Source organism: Chiloscyllium plagiosum, unplaced genomic scaffold, assembly GCF_037043375.1.
Source record: "Chiloscyllium plagiosum isolate Xiang-an unplaced genomic scaffold, Cpla_swu_hap1 HiC_scaffold_2, whole genome shotgun sequence".
NCBI classification, from domain to species: Eukaryota; Metazoa; Chordata; class Chondrichthyes; order Orectolobiformes; family Hemiscylliidae; genus Chiloscyllium; species Chiloscyllium plagiosum.
In genome coordinates this window covers 66,462,031-66,479,438 of record NW_028270140.1, presented here as the reverse complement: position 1 = coordinate 66,479,438, position 17,408 = coordinate 66,462,031, and the positions used below count along the sequence as shown (strand labels likewise).

The window sequence follows — 17,408 nt, the reverse complement described above, 5'->3', positions numbered from 1 at the left end:
TGTACAACAATTACTGTGGCAGTTTGTTTAAATCTTTGGTAGCATTTATCAAACAAGTGCTGTCCTGATGCCGTAGACTATCTAAGCCATTTAATCAGGAAGAAGCAAAATAAAATTCCAGTTCAAGGTTGAGTTAGCTGACCAAAGCCATAATTCATGGAATCTCTCAGTAGTCTTTATTATAAGTGGTTTAGTGAGGAAATCTGCTATGGACAGCTATATAATGATCCCTGTTGGAAACAGGCATGTTTACAAATCTAGTGCAGGCATGATGCAGCTTCAATTCAATTCAATACAGCACAGGAGCAGGCCCTTTGGCCCACCAAGCCTATACCTATTCCTTATTTAGAACACTACATATTCCCTATGTGCAGTTTCTATCCCTCTGTTCACCTCCCATTCATGTGTCTGTCAAAATATGCCTTTAAACATTGTTAATGTGCCTGCTTTCATCATAAGACCATAAAACATAGGAATGGAAGTAAGGCCATTCGGCCAATCGAGTCCACTCCGCCATTTAATCATGGATGATGGGCATTTCAACTCCACTTACCCGCATTCTCCCCGTAGCCCTTAATTCCTTGTGACATCAAGAATTTATCAATCTCTGGCTTGAGGACATTTAGCGTCCAGGCCTCCACTGCACTCCGCGGCAATGAATTCCACAGACCCACCACTCTCTGGCTGAAGAAATGTCTCCGCATTTCTGTTCTGAATTGACCCCCTTTAATTCTAAGGTTGTGCCCACGGGTCCTAGTCTCCTTGCCTAACGGAAACAATTTCTTAGCGTCCACCCTTTCCAAGCCATGTATTATCTTGTAAGTTTCTATTAGATCTCCCCTTAACCTTCTAAACCCCAATGAGTACAATCCCAGGATCCTCAGCCGTTCCTTGTTTTAGATCTACCATTCCAGGGATTAGGGATTATCCGTGTGAATCTCCGCTGGACACGTTCCAGTGCCAGTATGTCCCTCCTGAGGTGTGGGGCCCAAAACTGAACACAGTACTCCAAATGGGGCCTAACCAGAGCTTTATAAAGTCTCAGTAGCACATCGCTGCTTTTATATTCCAACCCTCTTGAGATAAATGACAGCATTGCATTCGCTTTCTTAATCACGGATTCAACCTACATGTTTACCTTTAGCGAATCCTCAACTAGCACTTCCAGATCCCTTTGTACTTTGGCTTTATGAATTTTCTCACCGTTTAGAAAGTTGTCCATGCTTGTATTCTTTTTTCCAAAGTGCAAGACCTCACATTTGCTCACATTGAACTTCAGCCATTTCCTGGACCACTCTCCCAAACTGTCTAGATCTTTCTGCAGCCTCCCCACTTCCTCAGTACTACCTGCCTGTCCACCTAACTTCGTATCATCAGCAAACTTCGCTAGAATGCCCCCAGTCCCTTCATCCAGATCATTAATATATAATGTGAACAGCTACGGCCCCAACATTGAACCCTGTGGGACACCGCTTGTCACCGGCTGCCATTCCTAAAAAGAACCTTTTATCCCAACTCTCTGCCTTTTGTCAGACAGCCAATCCTGAAACCTTGCCAATCCATCATCTCCACTGGCATTGCTTTCCAGGCACCACCAGTCGCTGTATGAAAAGATTTCCCTGCACTTCTCTCCTAAACCTTTTCCCCCCTCACCTTGAACCTGTGCCAGCTTGAATGTAATGTTGTCTGCAGTCAAATAAAATGGCAAACAATCATCCTCAAAGCTGGGACATGATGTTTGAGGATTCGTAAATTCTCCCAGGTCAGAATCAGAATCTTCAAGAGAATGAGAAAATATATCAACTTTTCGAGAAGCATGCCAATTGATTTCCATATTTGATCCACATAGCTGATGGCTGGATGATGATTGGGAGTGTCAGATGGCAAACGTGCATTTGGCGGCCAGTAAGCATGGCAGAAGGTGATTGGAGGGGTGGGAACAGGCTCTTACAATATTCCAAAGAGACTGCACCTTGCAACACATACTCCCAGCTCAGAATCATCCTCTCAATGTATTTGCACATCCTGTTTCATGTCCCTGTGGAAATAGAGCTTACCTAATATCTAGATTATATTGAAACTCCTAGATAATGCCACACTATATAAGATTAACATGGTTTTGTTTCTCACAAACCTGATCTGAAATCCACAGTTTGGGAATCACTGACTTAACTTGTTACCACTGTTTTCTCAATCAGACTGTTAACATGCGGTCTTTTTTAAAAAATGTATTGGTCAGCTCAGGATAATTGAGCATTGAATTTCTTTTAGGTGTTGGCGATTTTAGTGTCTGGGAGTTCTCTGGTAATCCTGTCTACTATTGCTGTTATGATTATTTTGCTGCAAATGACTCCACTGCTATCCACATGGTGCTTTTCAGTCTAGAGGAACCATATGAAATGCAACTGAATCAAGTGACCTTTTGGCTCAATTCCCTCAAATCTCTTATTCCAGCTGAAGATCCTTTAGGTAAGGTTCAATTCACGCATTATTCCTAGAATACGCTTATCCGACAATTGTGAGAGGAAACTTTAGAACCTTAGAGTATGAGAATTTAGTTTTCCCAAAAAAATAATCTTAATATAGAAGAAATGTTTATTTCTTTTGAAGTTTATTTTGATTCTTCTTTGAAAAAAAAAACACACTTGGGTTAAGTTTGCCAATTAATGATTAATTTAGTGTTTCATTTTAAAGTCTTCAATAAAAGCTAAGGATAGCTTTCTTTTTCTCCTCATGTACCACAGTAATAGTTCAACAAATAACATACTGAAAATGTTTTAATCAGAGACATTAGGGACATTTAAGCCACTGCTGGACAAGCACGTGGACAGCAGTAAATTGAGGAGTGTTATGGTTAAGTTGATCTTAGATTAACATAAATGCTTGAGACAACGTTGTGGATTGAAGGGCCTGTACTGTGCTGTACTGTTCTATGTTCTAACTCTTAGGACAGACAGTATGCACTTGGGTGCTGCAAAAAACCTATAGCTCAAGGGCTTCAATCATGAAGGAACCCTTAGCTGGTAGTCAAATTCTACGTCTGTGGAAGCCAACTGTTGCACCTTCTGTAGTTTTTCAGTTCAAGTTTTATCATTCTCTGCTATTGCCATCTAAATGAATGACTTTGTTGAAGGACTGAGTTTAATGTATCTGTTGATTTGAAACTGGGTAGGAAAGGGGTTTAACCAGATTAGTAAAGTGGGACAGCAGGTGGCAGATGTGAGGTCATTCATTTTGGCAGGAAGAATAGGTGAAATTATCATTTGTTTAAATCTTGAGAAACTATTATATTGTGATGTTGAAGGGGATTTATGTGTCCTTGTCCAAGAATCACAGAATGAGTATAAATCTAAGAACTGTGGATGCTGGAAATCTGAAACAAAAACAAGAAGTGCTTTGAGAGACTCAAAAATAGACTTAACATTTTGAATCCAATGATCTTTTGAAGCGTCACTGGACTTGAAATGTGACTCTTTTTCTCTCCACAAATGCTGCCAGTTCTGCAGAGTTTCTCCAGTTACATAATTAACATGTAGGCATAGCAAGCGAATAGAAATGTTTTTATTACAAGAGGATTGGAACACAAGAGAAAGACCATCTTGCTACAATTGTGCAAGACAATTGGGTGAGACAGCACTCTAAGCTTGTACAGTTGAGTTGCATATCTAAAGAAGGATGTTTTCAGTAGGATCAAGGCTGATCATCCAACTCAGTACCCTGTTCCCACTTTTCGCCTGTAAACTTTGATTACATTATCATACACAAGCACACTGATCAGACCACCTACATTCTCCTCCAAATCATTTATACACATTAGTGAGGTTTAAGAAGAGTTGTAACTCAAGTTGAGGTTCTGGATGTAGATTTGCTCACAAACCTACATCTAGAATTTATATTACTCACAATAGGGCTCCCAGCACTGATAACTGCAGAACACAACTGATCACAGATCTCCAATCTGGAAAAAAAACCCACCGCTACTGTCAGTTTTCTCTGACTAAGCCAGTTTTGTATCTATCTTACCAACTCACCACAGATCCCATGTGACTTCACCTTCTATATCAGCCAACCATGAGGGACCTTGCTGAAGTCTATTTGGACAATATCTATCTCCCCTTTCTCATCAATCATCTTGTCACTTTCTCAAAAAAACTTAAACAGGTTTGTGACACACAACCTTCTCTGTATTAAGCCATGTTGCCATCGTTAACAAGTCCATATTTCTTCAAATGTAAGTAAATTCTATCCCTAAGAATCTTCTCAATAATTTCCCTTCCATTGACATAAGGCTCACCAGCTTGTAATTTCTTGGATTATCCCTGTTGTCCTTCTTTAACAAAGGAATAAATTGGCTATGGTCCACTCCTATGGAACCCCTCCTGTCACTAAAGAGGATACAAAAAATTTGTACAAAGTCTCAGCAATTTCCTCGCTCGCCTCCCTCGGTATTCTTGAAATCGATCCCATGAGGTCTGTGTACTTGTCTACCTTAATGCTTTTCAAAACACTCAAAACCTTTTTTTGTATTAGCGATCCCAAGAATGTCAGCATTCCCCCATATCCTTATCCTTTCTAAATACCGATGCAAAGTATTCATTAAGGACTTCATGCACTTCCTCCAGCTACATGCACAAATTCACTGCATTGTCCTTGCCCACCCTATCCCTAATTACTCTCTTGCTTCTTGTATATGTGTAAAACACCTTGGGATTTTCCTTAATCCTGTTTGCCAAGGACAATTTGGTGAGGCAGCACTCCATGCTTGTACGGTTGAGCTTGGCCCTTTTAGTCATAGAGTCATAGAGATGTACAGCATGGAAACAGACCCTTCAGTCCAACCTGTCCACACCGACCAGATATCCTAACCCAATCTAGTCCCACCTGCCAGCCCCCAGCCCATATCCCTCCAAACCCTTCCTATTCATATACCCATCCAAATGCCTCTTAAATGTTGCAATTGTACCAGCCTCCACCACATCCTCTGGCAGCTCATTCCATACACATACCACCCTCTGCATGAAAACGTTGCCCCTTAGGTCTCTTTTATATATTTCCCCTCTCACCCTAAACCTATGCCCTCTAGTTCTGGACTCCCCCATCCCAGGGAAAAGACTTTGTCTATTTATCCTATCCATGCCCCTCATCCTCCGAGCTCCTTGCTTAAATTCTTTTCATGGTTTTATTATAGTCTTCAAGGAATCTGTCTATTTTCAGTTTCCTAAACCTTGCAAAATATCCTTTTCCTTTTTGACTAAGCTCGCAATTTCTCTTATCATCCAGGTTTCCTGAATTTTGCCATTCTTATCCTTCATTTTCACAGGAACAGCTGGTTTTGAACTCTAATCAACTGACCTTTAAAAGATTTCTATATGCCAGATATGGGTTTACCCTCAAACAGTACCTGCCAAATATCCTTTCCCCAGTTTAGTACTTTGACCTGAGAACTACTCGTATCCTTATCCGTAAGTAACCCAAAACTTACAGAATTATGGTCACTGTTCTCGAAATGCACCCCCACCAAAACTTCGATTGCCTGACCAGGCTCGTTCCACGTTATTAAGTTTGGTATGGCCATGTCCCAAGTTACATAGTGTTTCAAAACACTGTCCTGAACGCACCTAACAAATTCCACCCATCCCCATCCAAGCCTCTGGGTCTAAGGGAGTCCCAGTCAATACAGGGTAAGTTAAAATCACTCACCACAAGAACCCTGTAGTTTTTACATTTTTCCATAATCTGTCCACTTATCTGTTCCTCTGTCACCCGCTGACTATTGAGAGGCCTGTGGTACAACCCCATCCAAGGGCCTGCCCTGTTCCTGAGGTCGATTATGGGGCCTTACTGGATGAATCATCCAAGGTGTCCTCCCTCAGTACAGCTGTGATATTCTCCCATTTTGTAACTCAAACTCCCCCACCTCTTTTGTATCCCTCTCTATCTTGTCTGAAACATTTAATCCCAGAGTTAAGCTGCCAATCTTGACCCCTCTCAACAAGATCATCACAATTATATGTGCTAATCAACACTTTAAGTTTATCTGCCTTACCTGTTGTACACCTTGTATTAAAACAAATACACTTCGGACCACCAGTCCTACTCTGTTCAGTAACTTCTCCCTGGTTTTTCCTTTGAGTCTTGCTGGCCTGAGTCTCTAACTCTTCTTTGGCCATTTCCCTTGGCTGACATATTGCTCCAGTTCACACTGCAACACTCACAAGTAACACTAGCAAACCTCCCTGCCAGGATATTGATGCCACTGCAGTTTAGATGCAACTTGTTCTTTTTATTGTACAGGTTCCACTTGCTCTGGAAGAAATTCCAGTGATCCATATGTCTGAGCTCTTCTTCCTCCACCAGCTCTTTAGCCATGTATTTAGTTGTATTGTTTTCCTATTCCTGGCCTCACTGGCATGTGACATGGGAGTAATCCCAAGATTACAACCTTAGCGGTTCTGCTTTTCAACTTAATACCTAATTTCCTGAACTCTCTTTGAGGATTTTGTCATTCTTTTTCTGTCTGTGACATTAATACAATTTGCATATGTGACCCCTGGCTTCTTGCCCTCCTTAATGCTAGCCCCAGGGGGCACCATACCAACCTGGAATTTATTTTACAGCCACAGAAACATCTACCTGTACTCCTGACAGTGGAGTCCCCTATTACTACTGCACTTTGACCATTTTTTCCGTACAACAGAGGCAGCTGTGGAACTACTATTGCAGCTGCTGCTGTCACCATTGCCTGGCAGGCAGTCACCACCATCACTGCCCACCCACCCCACCCCCAACCCAAACAATATCCAAAACGATACATTTGTTAGAGCAGTCACCCATCTTTCTGCATGAACCTTGGGGGTGACCATGCCTCTAAAATTCTTTTCTGTGGATACTTATCACTTCCTGCATGTTCTTAAGTGTATCCAACTGCGACTGCAAACGATCATGTGGTCTTACAGGAGCAGGACTGGATATGCTTCCTGTAGATGTAGTTGTCAGGGATGTTCAAACTGAATTATGTCCCACATTTTGCAGGAGAAGCAGGCTACCACACTGCCATTTTCAGCCCCAGCAACTAGTTAAATAAAAATAAATTTCTATTAAATTAGTTAACTAGATGGATCCTAGTGTTGGATCCTCACTAACAAATATTAATTACGATGTTCTGTAAACAACACTGTAGGTACTACTGTAAATCCCACTACTCTAAAACCTCATGGGTATTTGGTTAATGGAATTCCAAGGTATGAAAAAATAGAATCTCCTGACCACAGCTGACCAATCAGGAACCCTTCTGTCCAAAATGTCATTTTTGTACTTGTGATGTAACGAAGTGCAGCTCCCACAATACTCCCGTGTGATGTATCAAAGTCAATGCCCTGAGCTCAAGTTTTTACCTGCTCCCTCTGGCCTTTCTGGTTCTGGTTCCCAGCTGCTGATCAAAGTAAGACTCTTACTCGAAACCAGCTGACTTCTCCAAGAATCCTCTTCTGTCGCTTCTCACTGGGAATAACATCTGCAAATTCCCCTGAAAGCTACTCACCATCCTGATTTGGAACTATGTCATCATTCCTTCGCTAGCACCAGGTCAAAATCCTGGAATTCACTTCCAGATAGCACTGTGGTTCTTCCTACAACCCAAGGATTGCAGCAATTTATGAGGATAGCTCACCACCTCCCTCTCCAGTGTAATTAAAATTTGCAATAGATGCTGGCCCAGCCAATGATGCTCACATCATGTAAATTAAATTTAAAATTCGCTATTTCATGCATTGGAAGTGGCTTTTGAAGTATTTGCATTTTGCCACTTATGAAGTGCTGTAATTTTCCAGCATCTCGTGCTGCAGAAGTTTTGCGCTATGATGTGTATATAATTTCTTTTAATTAAATAATTTAGAGCTTTACTATTTCAGCAGCACTTACTCCTGTCAAGGCACAAGTCAGGATTGTAATAAAATACTCTCCTCTTGCCTGGATGGGTGCAGCTTCAACATCACTCAAAAGGCTCAACATCAACCAGGACAAAGCAGCCAACTTGATAGGCTGAGCCACCACCCTACGTTGTCAGTTTGTCCACGGACAGTCCAAGGTGGAGGCATTGTGTGTACCATCTCCATAGTGAACTATGTCTATTTGCCAAAGTTCCTGCGATAACACTTTGCAAAGCTATAAATTCTACAACCTAGAAAGAACAAGAACAGCTAGTGCATAGGCACACCAACATTTGATTTCCCCTCTAGGCTGCATCCAGTCGACATTTGCAGATTTTTCACCAGTCCTTCATTGTCTTTCAATCAAAAGTCTGACTACCTAAATAAGTATGCAGCCAGGCCAAGCTATAAAACGTATTTACATAATTTATGTCTGCGTTCTGATAAGCAACTTTACATAATACTATCTTCCCAGCAGATGGCACTAAAGAGCCATTAAAATAAATTAATCTATGTTGCAAACTGCCTGTGTGGGCCTAATAAAATTTGTCATTATCATTTTATAAGTGCCTCTGTTTTAAAATTTACTCAGTAATGAAACAAATGTGTTAGTGCTCAAACTAGTAATAGAATAAGTTAGTTAGTAAAAAGTAGGACATTTTGGGAGCACTTTGGGCATTTTTGTGATATGTGCTTTTTTTAAACAGTCAACAAAACAAGTAAAGGTAAAGTCAGCATAGACTCAAAGGACCATACAGAGGGATGACTGTGGTAGTTCAACCTGGGGTTACATACCTCAGATGAGGGAAGAATTTAAGAAAGAGAGTCGTTCATTGTAACATCAATCAGGGGGCACTTGACCCCACACTTGTATTGGTCTGCATCACAAACCAGCTGTCCAGCCAATTGTGTTAATAGACTCCCTGATGGATCTTCCCTTCCTTAGGACAAATGGGCTTCAGATTGGTTCCACAGCTTGGTGCAACATCGAGGGCTGAAGGGCCTGTACTGCACCATAATGTTCTATGTTCTCAACCTCACCCTTCACCTGACACCAGGTTAAGTCACCCCCCACCCAGGTGTGTCTCTCTAATGAAAGAGGAGCCTTGTGGCCTGGGAAGGTTATGGTGACTTTACCTTTGTAAAATATATGCAGCTGTAAAGCAAGTCCCCACACACTGCATGCTTAATAAAATGAAATAAACAGCCTTTAGATTTCATTGATTTAATAGGAGTATTCCTCAAAAGCGAATTCTTTGATTTCCCAGCCATGGGGAAAAAAAAGGACTAAAGGTAATTGAATGCAAACTTATGTTTACTGTCTGTCTAATGGCCTTTGATGAGCATTTCTAAAGGTGACAGGCTGAAGGGCCTGTTTCCACACTGTAAGTAATCTAGTCTAATTTAATAAGTTTCTGAACCAAAACAAAACAGTCACATGTCGTTTTGTTGTTGGTTGCTAAATTTGTTGAGAAACTTGAACATGTCGCCTAAGCTTGGAATTAACTAGGATTTAAACCTTTTTCAGTTACAATAGTAGATATTTCATTGCAAGGGATTAACAGTATACCTGACATATTAAATACCATGAGACTGGAGTCACAATGAACACAAAACTAATGATCAGACTGTTTTATGTTTATACTCAAAAATGATTTCTTCTCTTGATAGCATTTGGTGGAAAGCTGAAAAGTCCTTTGCAGGTTGTTCTTGTTGCCACACATGCAGATATTGTAAACTGTCCCCGTTCATTTGGAGGGGAGTTTGGTTATGACAAAGATCTGTCACTTCTCAAAGAAATAAAAAGTAGGTAAGTAGCCAAATTCATCTGAATTGCCTTTCAAAGGTTTCATTTTCCTTGAGTGCCCTATCCATTCCCAGTTCAATTCAGTTGGGAGTATTTACAGGTGCAAACTTGTGCATTTGAGCCCCAGTCCAGGACTTGAGCGTGTAGCACTCTTATTGATACTGCAGGAGTTCTGCATTATCGGAAGTGGCATTCAGTGGGGAAGATAGGATAAATATAATCATTGTAATTCATTATCATAATCTACCAAGGTTGATTCATACTGACCTGTAACAGAATGTGATGCATTCATTATTTTCCAGAGCTTGAGAGAAAAGAATTGTGTGAACTATTTCCCTTTTGTTAGCACCTTTTCTATGAAGAATTCAGCTATACTTGTAACTCCATAAATAGTGACTGGAGCCACAACTCATTGTTAAAAATGGTGACTTTTTTCACTTATTGAGGAATGTTGTAATGATGGAACAATCTGGAGTATGCAGTAACGTCAAAATAATGTCCGTAACTGGTGGGCATTATTTAGTCTAAAGTTTTTGTTTTTGTTTTTGTGACATTATAACTGCAGAATCCAGGCTAACCTTCCAAAATTTCTCACCATTAACCAGTTTGTTTTTTTTAAATGTATTTTTTAATGTTTATCCCGTTATTGAAGTTTGGTTTAACTTTATGATAAGTGTATTTATTTCTGATATACCTGGGTGGGAACCAGTGTCCTGTGATTTCAGTATTCCTTCCAGTAGCACTAACCTTCTTCTAAACTTTACTGATCAACTGCATTCTCTATCAGTATTGCAATTTGTATAATCCCCTTCTGTATACTTAGGTTTGGAAACGATATGCACATATCTGATAAATTGTTTGTGCTGGACACTGGTGCTTCTGGATCTAAGGACATGAAGCTGCTACGAAATCATCTGCTGGAATTAAGGAATAGTATTCTTTCTGTAAGTATCCTGTGCAACACTCTGTATGTATAGCAAATGTGAACGCTTGCTCCAGAATGAGTGTAAGGATGGCCAGTTTAACATCAGTGGTGGGTAAGGTTTGAGAAGACATCAAGGAATGAGTTATGCATTGGAGTGATTTGTGTTAATTAACGGAAGGCAATGCTGATTTGCACAAGGCAGATCTTTTTTGAGTAACCTTAATCAAATGTTTTGAAATAAAATATAAAGTTGATAGGAACCGTGGTAGACCTTATCCAAATGGATTTTTGAAAAACATTTGATAAAGTATCTCGCAAAATATCGCTTAGCAAGTTGACTATGTTGGAATGAAGGATCAATTCCTGCTTGGATAATTAAAAACAAATTGGATTAAGGACAGAAAAACAGCATCATGTTAGATGGTTGTCCTTCATACTGAAGGATGGTAGTCAGCGATGTTCCCCAAGACAATAAGATACTGCAGAGCAGAATTGGTGGACAAGTGACAGATGAAATTTAGTAGAGAAGCTTGAGATGCGTGTTTTGGTATAAGGAATCGTGAGAATCCTATTCTTGTATGAGTTCTGTGCTTCTGTGAAGAATTAATACAGAGTTAATGAGTGTTATGGGGACAATGGGGCGACGCATATGCATAATCTTTGAAAGTGAAAGGACATATTGATACTAAATAGCATTTGGAATCCAGGTTCAAAGAACTAAGGCAGTTGAACCTTTACAAAGCTCTGATTAAGACAGATGTCCTGCCTTTAGGTTGGACTTGAGGGTCTTTGAGAGAGTGAGAAACAACTTACCAGAAGTATTCCACAGAGGAGGGATTTTAGCGATAAGTTTAGATTGGAGAAGCTTATAGTTTTCTCCTTAGAGTCAAAAATAGATGGAAAATTTAATAAGGTGGACATGATTGTGGCAAGTTATGTAATTAAGAAAAAGGAAAGTTATTTCCCCTTAGCTGATGCTAGAAAGACAAGGGCCTCATTTTTAAGATGTTGCACAGGACAAATAGGCAGAATGTAAGTTGTAATGACCTGGAATGTGTTGCCAATGAGGGTGGTGAATGCAGAGAAAGTCAATATTTCAAAATAAAATTATATAAGAGCTTGACGAAATTAAACTTGCAGGGCTGTTGGGATAGAGTGGAGGAATGGAATTTGATGAATTGCTCCAATGAGGTTGCTTAAGACTTGATGAGCCAAGTGTCCACCTCCTGTGTCATGATGATTGTATGATTAAAGTCAAAAGTTACAATACTGGGGTAAACTTTGCTATGTGTGCTGGATGTTTCAGTTTTCTCATTCTCATAAGTTTTCCAAATTTTTGGGCAGCTCTCGATCTCAAAAAATCATTGAGAAATGAGTAACTAGAAAGGTATTACAAATGTCAGTACTTGGGGAACTCAGCTATTTTCAATCTGTTGCAATAAATTGGATGGAGGACATCATATAGTAAACGTCAGAAAATGAGTTATGAAGAGAATACACAGAAATTGCAAAAATATACAGTAGATTGAGTGGACAAGAATGTAATGGATGAATTATAATGTGGACAACTGTGAATTAATCCAAAAACCAAAAGAACTGTGGACGCTGGAAATCAGAAACAAAAGCAGAAATTGCTGGAAAAGCTCAGCAGGTCTGGTAGCATTTGTGGAGAGAAATCAGAGTGAACCTTTCAGGTCCAGTGACCCTCCTTCAGTCTGTTCTGAGGAAGGGTCACTGGATCCAAAATGTTAACCCTGGTTTCACAGTATGGATGCTGCCAGATCTGTTGAGCTTTTCCAGCAATTTCTGCTTTTGTTTGTGAAGTAATCCACTCTGATAGGAAAATTAGAATATCAGAACTTTTAAAATGATATCAGGCCACAAAAATGTTGGTATTCAGAGGGGACCTGGGTGGCAAAGTTAACGTAATTACAACAATCAACCAAAAAACAAAAGGTGTGTTTGCTTTTAACATAAAGGAATGCGAACAGATTGGCCTATAAGAATCTTTGGAATTCTCTACCCCAACTGTGAATATTTAACTTTTCGAATATGTTCAAGACAGAACTCAATAGGATACTGGATACTATGGGAATCTAGGATGCAGGGATAGTGTAGAATGGTGTAGCTCAGCTGGAAGACATTTTGAAAGGACAGGCAGGAAGGAAAGAGTCAAAAACCGAAATTACTGGAAAAGCTAAGCAGGTCTGTTGGCATCCATGAGGAGAAAAGAGTTAACATTTGGAGTCATCCAAATTTTAAAGTTGTTAACTTTTGGTTTATAAATACTGTCTTATACCTCTCTATCATACCATGTCTGAGGAAGGAGTTGAGCTCCGAAAGCTTGCAATTTCAAATAAACCGGTTGGACTTCAACCTGGTGTCGTTCGATTTTTGACCTTTGCTCATGTACACTGTGTTACAAATCATAACTCGACATAGGGCTGATGGAAGGAAAGGAAGCTTTGTTTAAATAATCTAATTACTGGCCAGGTTATACTGTATACACTGACTAAGCTCTTTTTCTGTCATGGGGCCAAATGGCTTCCTCATTTGATAAGTAAACATAAACAGCAATGTTGTAACAGGTTTTGACATTTAATGGATTGTGTGCATTGTCAGCATAAAGGCGAGACATCCAGAAACTGACATCCGTGAAACTGCTAAGTTTATGCTGAAATCTTTGTTAGTGTCTATGATCTAGACTTCAGGAATCAGCAGCTTAAACTTTCTACTGATAACAATTTAAAAGCTGCTTTTGATTGGTGTCATTGCAACAAACACTGAGTGCTAGGCCACAATGATCAATTGGTTTTGTTACCCACATTTTTGTAGTGTCCCATTTGCATTTAGAGGAATGCGAATATAACACTAAAAATCCAAGTACAATGTCAACAGCAGGTTTCAAAGATTGTATCCAAATGCTGACATGGTTTTATTTGATCCCACAAAACCTCCAATTTTATATTGTTTATCAAATGAAAATAATCAACAGTGACATGTGAACTTCACAGAATATATTTTTGAACTTTTATTATTACTCCTTATTGAGATGTCCTTTTAGAAGGTTAACCACTGTGTGCCAACCTTTCCAGCACTTTTCCCCTATTCCTTTCCATTTATCCTGGGCAGAAACTAATCTGGGCATGTAGTTATTGGCACAATAAAACTATTTGCAAGATTTTGTGTTTTTGTTTCTTACAAGTAGAACTTTTTTCAAACTTGATATTTTACTTTATGATACTTGGTATTTACTTTTGTGTTGTCTTCTCCTCCTCTTTGTTTTCGTCTTTTCTGGCACTCCTCTCACTCTAATCTACCTTGTCATTTTCATTATCTCTGTTTTGGCTGCCTCAGTAACTGATATGAATGCCTGTGCTTTGACTATAATACTAAACTGTTTCCTGTGGAAGTAATTTCAAACTTTGAGCCACATCTGTTTATATAATAGGCCACATTTCAGCAACATGTGAATAATCTATTGTGCACAGAGACCTTTTCTAACTACTGTGAGTTGGTCTTACTCAGTGGTCAAAAGATTTCACAACTTGACTCAATACCCTGATTTAGCAAGTGAAAGATAGTAAGTGCTTTCTCACTTTTTGTAAACACTCTAGGAGTTACCTATGTCATGATTGAGTTCAAAATTGATGCACTCAGTGGTCAAATATTTAGCTTCACTGTCACACAGTATATTTTAAGTGAGTGTTTAAAAGCTGTTTGACCATGGAGATTTCAAATCCAAAATTAAGGTGGGCAGCACAGTGGCTTAGTGGTTAACACTGCTGTCTCACAGTGCAAGGGACCTGGGTTCGATTCCATCCTCGGGCAACTGTCTGTGTGGAGTTTGCACATTCTCCCCGTGTCTGCGTGGGTTTCCTCCGGGAGCTCCAGTTTCATCCCACAATCCAAAGATGTGCAGGCCAGGTGAGTTGACCATGCTAAATTGCCCAAAGTGTTCAGGGATGCCTAGGTTAAGTGCATTAGTCAGGGGTAAATATAGGGGAATAAGTCTGTGTCGGTTACTCTACGGAGAATTGGTGTGGACTTGTTGAGCCGAAGGGCCTGTTTCCACATTGTAGGCATTCTATAAAATTCTATAAAAATTCTGGCATGATTGCTACCTGTCAATTTTCCAGCAGGGATAATGAGGTGTAGTAAATTGAGCTCTGTTTAATTTTTCCCACCTTGAATTTCCTTACCTCAGCTAGGGAGGATAGTTGTCATTTCTCAGATTCTCATGCCGACAGGCATCGCAATAATATAACAAAAAAAACCCCATGGATGCTGGACATCTGAAACAAAAATAGAAAGTACTGGATAAACTCAGCAGGTCTGGAGAAACTCAACAGTTATGTTTCACTCCCAGTGACCCTTTAGATTAGATTACTTACAGTGGAAACAGGCCCTTCGGCCCAACAAGTCCACACCGACCTGCTGAAGCACAACCCACCCAGACCCATTCCCCTACATTTACCCCTGCACCTAACACTACGGGCAATTTAGCATGGCCAATTCGCTGGACTTGCACATTTTTGCACTGTGGGAGGAAACCGGAGCGCCCGGAGGAAACCCACGCAGACACTGGGAGAATGTGCAAACTCCACACAGTCAGTCGCCTGAGGTGGGAATTGAACCCGGGTCTCTGGCGCTGTGAGGCAGCAATGCTAACCACTGTGCCACCGTTCTGTTTTTGAGATAAACATTGCACCCTGGGTGTTACTCGTTTGTAAGTGTGCTGATTGCTTATAGAACATAGAACATTACAGCTCAGTACAGGCCCTTTGGCCCTCAATGTTACGCCGACCTGTGAAACCAGTCTGAAGCCATCTAACCTACACTATTCCATTCTCGTCCATATGCCTATCCAATGACCATTTAAATGCCCGTAAAGTTGGTGAGTCTACAACTGTTGCAGACAGAGCATTCCACGCCCCTACTGCTTTCTGAGTAAAGAAACTACCTCTGACATCTTCCTATATCTATCACCCCTCAATTTAAAGCTATGTCCCCTCTTGATAGCCATCACTATCTGAAGAAAAAGGCTCTCACTGTTAACCAATCTAATCCTCTGATTATCTTATATGTCTCATTTAAGTCACCTCTCAATCTTCTTCTCTAACAAAAATAGCCTCAAGTCCTTCAACCTTTCCTCGTAAGATCCTCCCTCCATACCAGGCAACATCCTATTAAATCTCCTCTGCACCTTTTCCAAAGCTTCCACATCCTTCCTATAATGTGATGACCAGATCTGTACGCAATGCTCCAAGTGTGGCTGCACCATAGTTTTGTACAGCTGCAGCATGACCTCATGGTTCCAAAACTCGGTTCCTCTAATAATAAAAGCTAACACACCATATGCCTCCTTAACAGCCCTATCTGGCAACTTTGAGAGAACTCTCTGCGCATCTACACTAACAAGAATCTTACCATTCACCCAGTACTCTACATTCCTGTTATTCCTTCCAAAGTGAATCACCTCAGACTTTTCTGCATTAAACTCCATTTGCCACCTTTCAGCCCAGCTCTTCAGCTTATCTTTGTCCCTCTGTAACCTACAACATCCTTCAGCACTATGCACAACTGTACCAATCTTTAGTGTTGTCTGCAAATTTACTAACCCATCCTTCTACGCCCTCATCCAGGTCATTTGTAAAAATGACAAACAGCAGTGGACCCAAAACAGATCCTTATGGCACACCACTAGTGACACTTCTCGAGTTCCCTACAGAAGACACTGTTAATGTCTTTGGATGCTTTGAAAAGTTTTTGAATTTTGTCCATATAATATTTTAAGCGTTTTAATTTTAAAATTAAAATTGCTTCTAGTGCAAAAGCACCAGCATCTTATTGATGAAAGAACAAGGGGAGCAAAAGAGGCCTTTATCATTTGGAAACTCATTTTTAATGAAGTACCTCAATATGCTGTCCACTTAATTTGGTGTATGAATGACCTACTTCATACAGTCCTGAGCAATAGAAACCAGGAAAGATCCAGGCTAGGGAGAGACAGTTCAGTTCATTCAGTTCTTGAATGTCATTCATTAATTCTTGTTAAAAAGCTTGAGTAGACATCATGTGAGGGCAGAATGTGATGCTCCCATTGATTAGTAGTCAGGGGAATTCACTGGCTTGTGAAAGAAATGGTACTTCAGGAAATCCGGAGGCTACTGCTGGTGAAAGATTAGTGTCCCACGGTAAGTTATTGCCTTCAGAAGAGGGAAAGCATTAGGAAAATATACTTTACAGAGTTTGTATATTAACATTATTTTAATTGGCTGCAATTATTTCAACATATAATTTTTAAAGCCTGCTTGCAATGTTCATTTATTGTATAAAGTAATGACTAAGCAATGTAAATGTTCTGAATTCATTTAGACTTGTCTACCCATGACATTCCTCTGTGAGAAAATCATCTCTATACTGCCTTCTTGGAGAAAACAAAATGGACCCAACCAGTTTATGTCATGGCAACAATTCGTTTATGATGTTCAGAACCAAATTAATCCCCTGGTGAGTGAAGAAGATCTGAGGGAAGTGGCCCAACAACTCCACAGTTTGGGAGAAGTAAGTGCGTTTTAGTCATTCATACAGAGTCAAATGTAGCCTCTGTTACCTTTACAATTAATTAATCGTGATTGACAAACAGTTTATTTTTCATGATGCTATTGCCCTACATTTGTGATTTTCAATTCTATCTACTGTATTTTATTCATTATATGTAATCTACCAATAAAGTTCAGTCAAC

At 40.0% G+C, this 17,408-nt stretch overlaps 1 protein-coding gene across 5 annotated transcripts in view; it reads left to right on the top strand.

Moving 5' to 3' along the window:
- dapk1 (death-associated protein kinase 1) overlaps positions 1-17,408 on the top strand; it is a 265,283-nt gene that overhangs the window by 211,009 nt on the left and 36,866 nt on the right. For 4 of the 5 annotated variants that reach the window (XM_087997453.1, XM_043713274.2, XM_043713282.2 and 1 more), the window contains 4 exons: positions 2,272-2,469; positions 9,600-9,738; positions 10,559-10,679; positions 17,039-17,227. In XM_087997453.1, coding sequence (XP_087853579.1) covers positions 2,272-2,469; positions 9,600-9,738; positions 10,559-10,679; positions 17,039-17,227 — 647 coding nt within the window. The remainder of the gene's footprint in view (positions 1-2,271; positions 2,470-9,599; positions 9,739-10,558; positions 10,680-17,038; positions 17,228-17,408) is intronic. The other variant, XM_087997448.1, reaches the window with a different exon arrangement.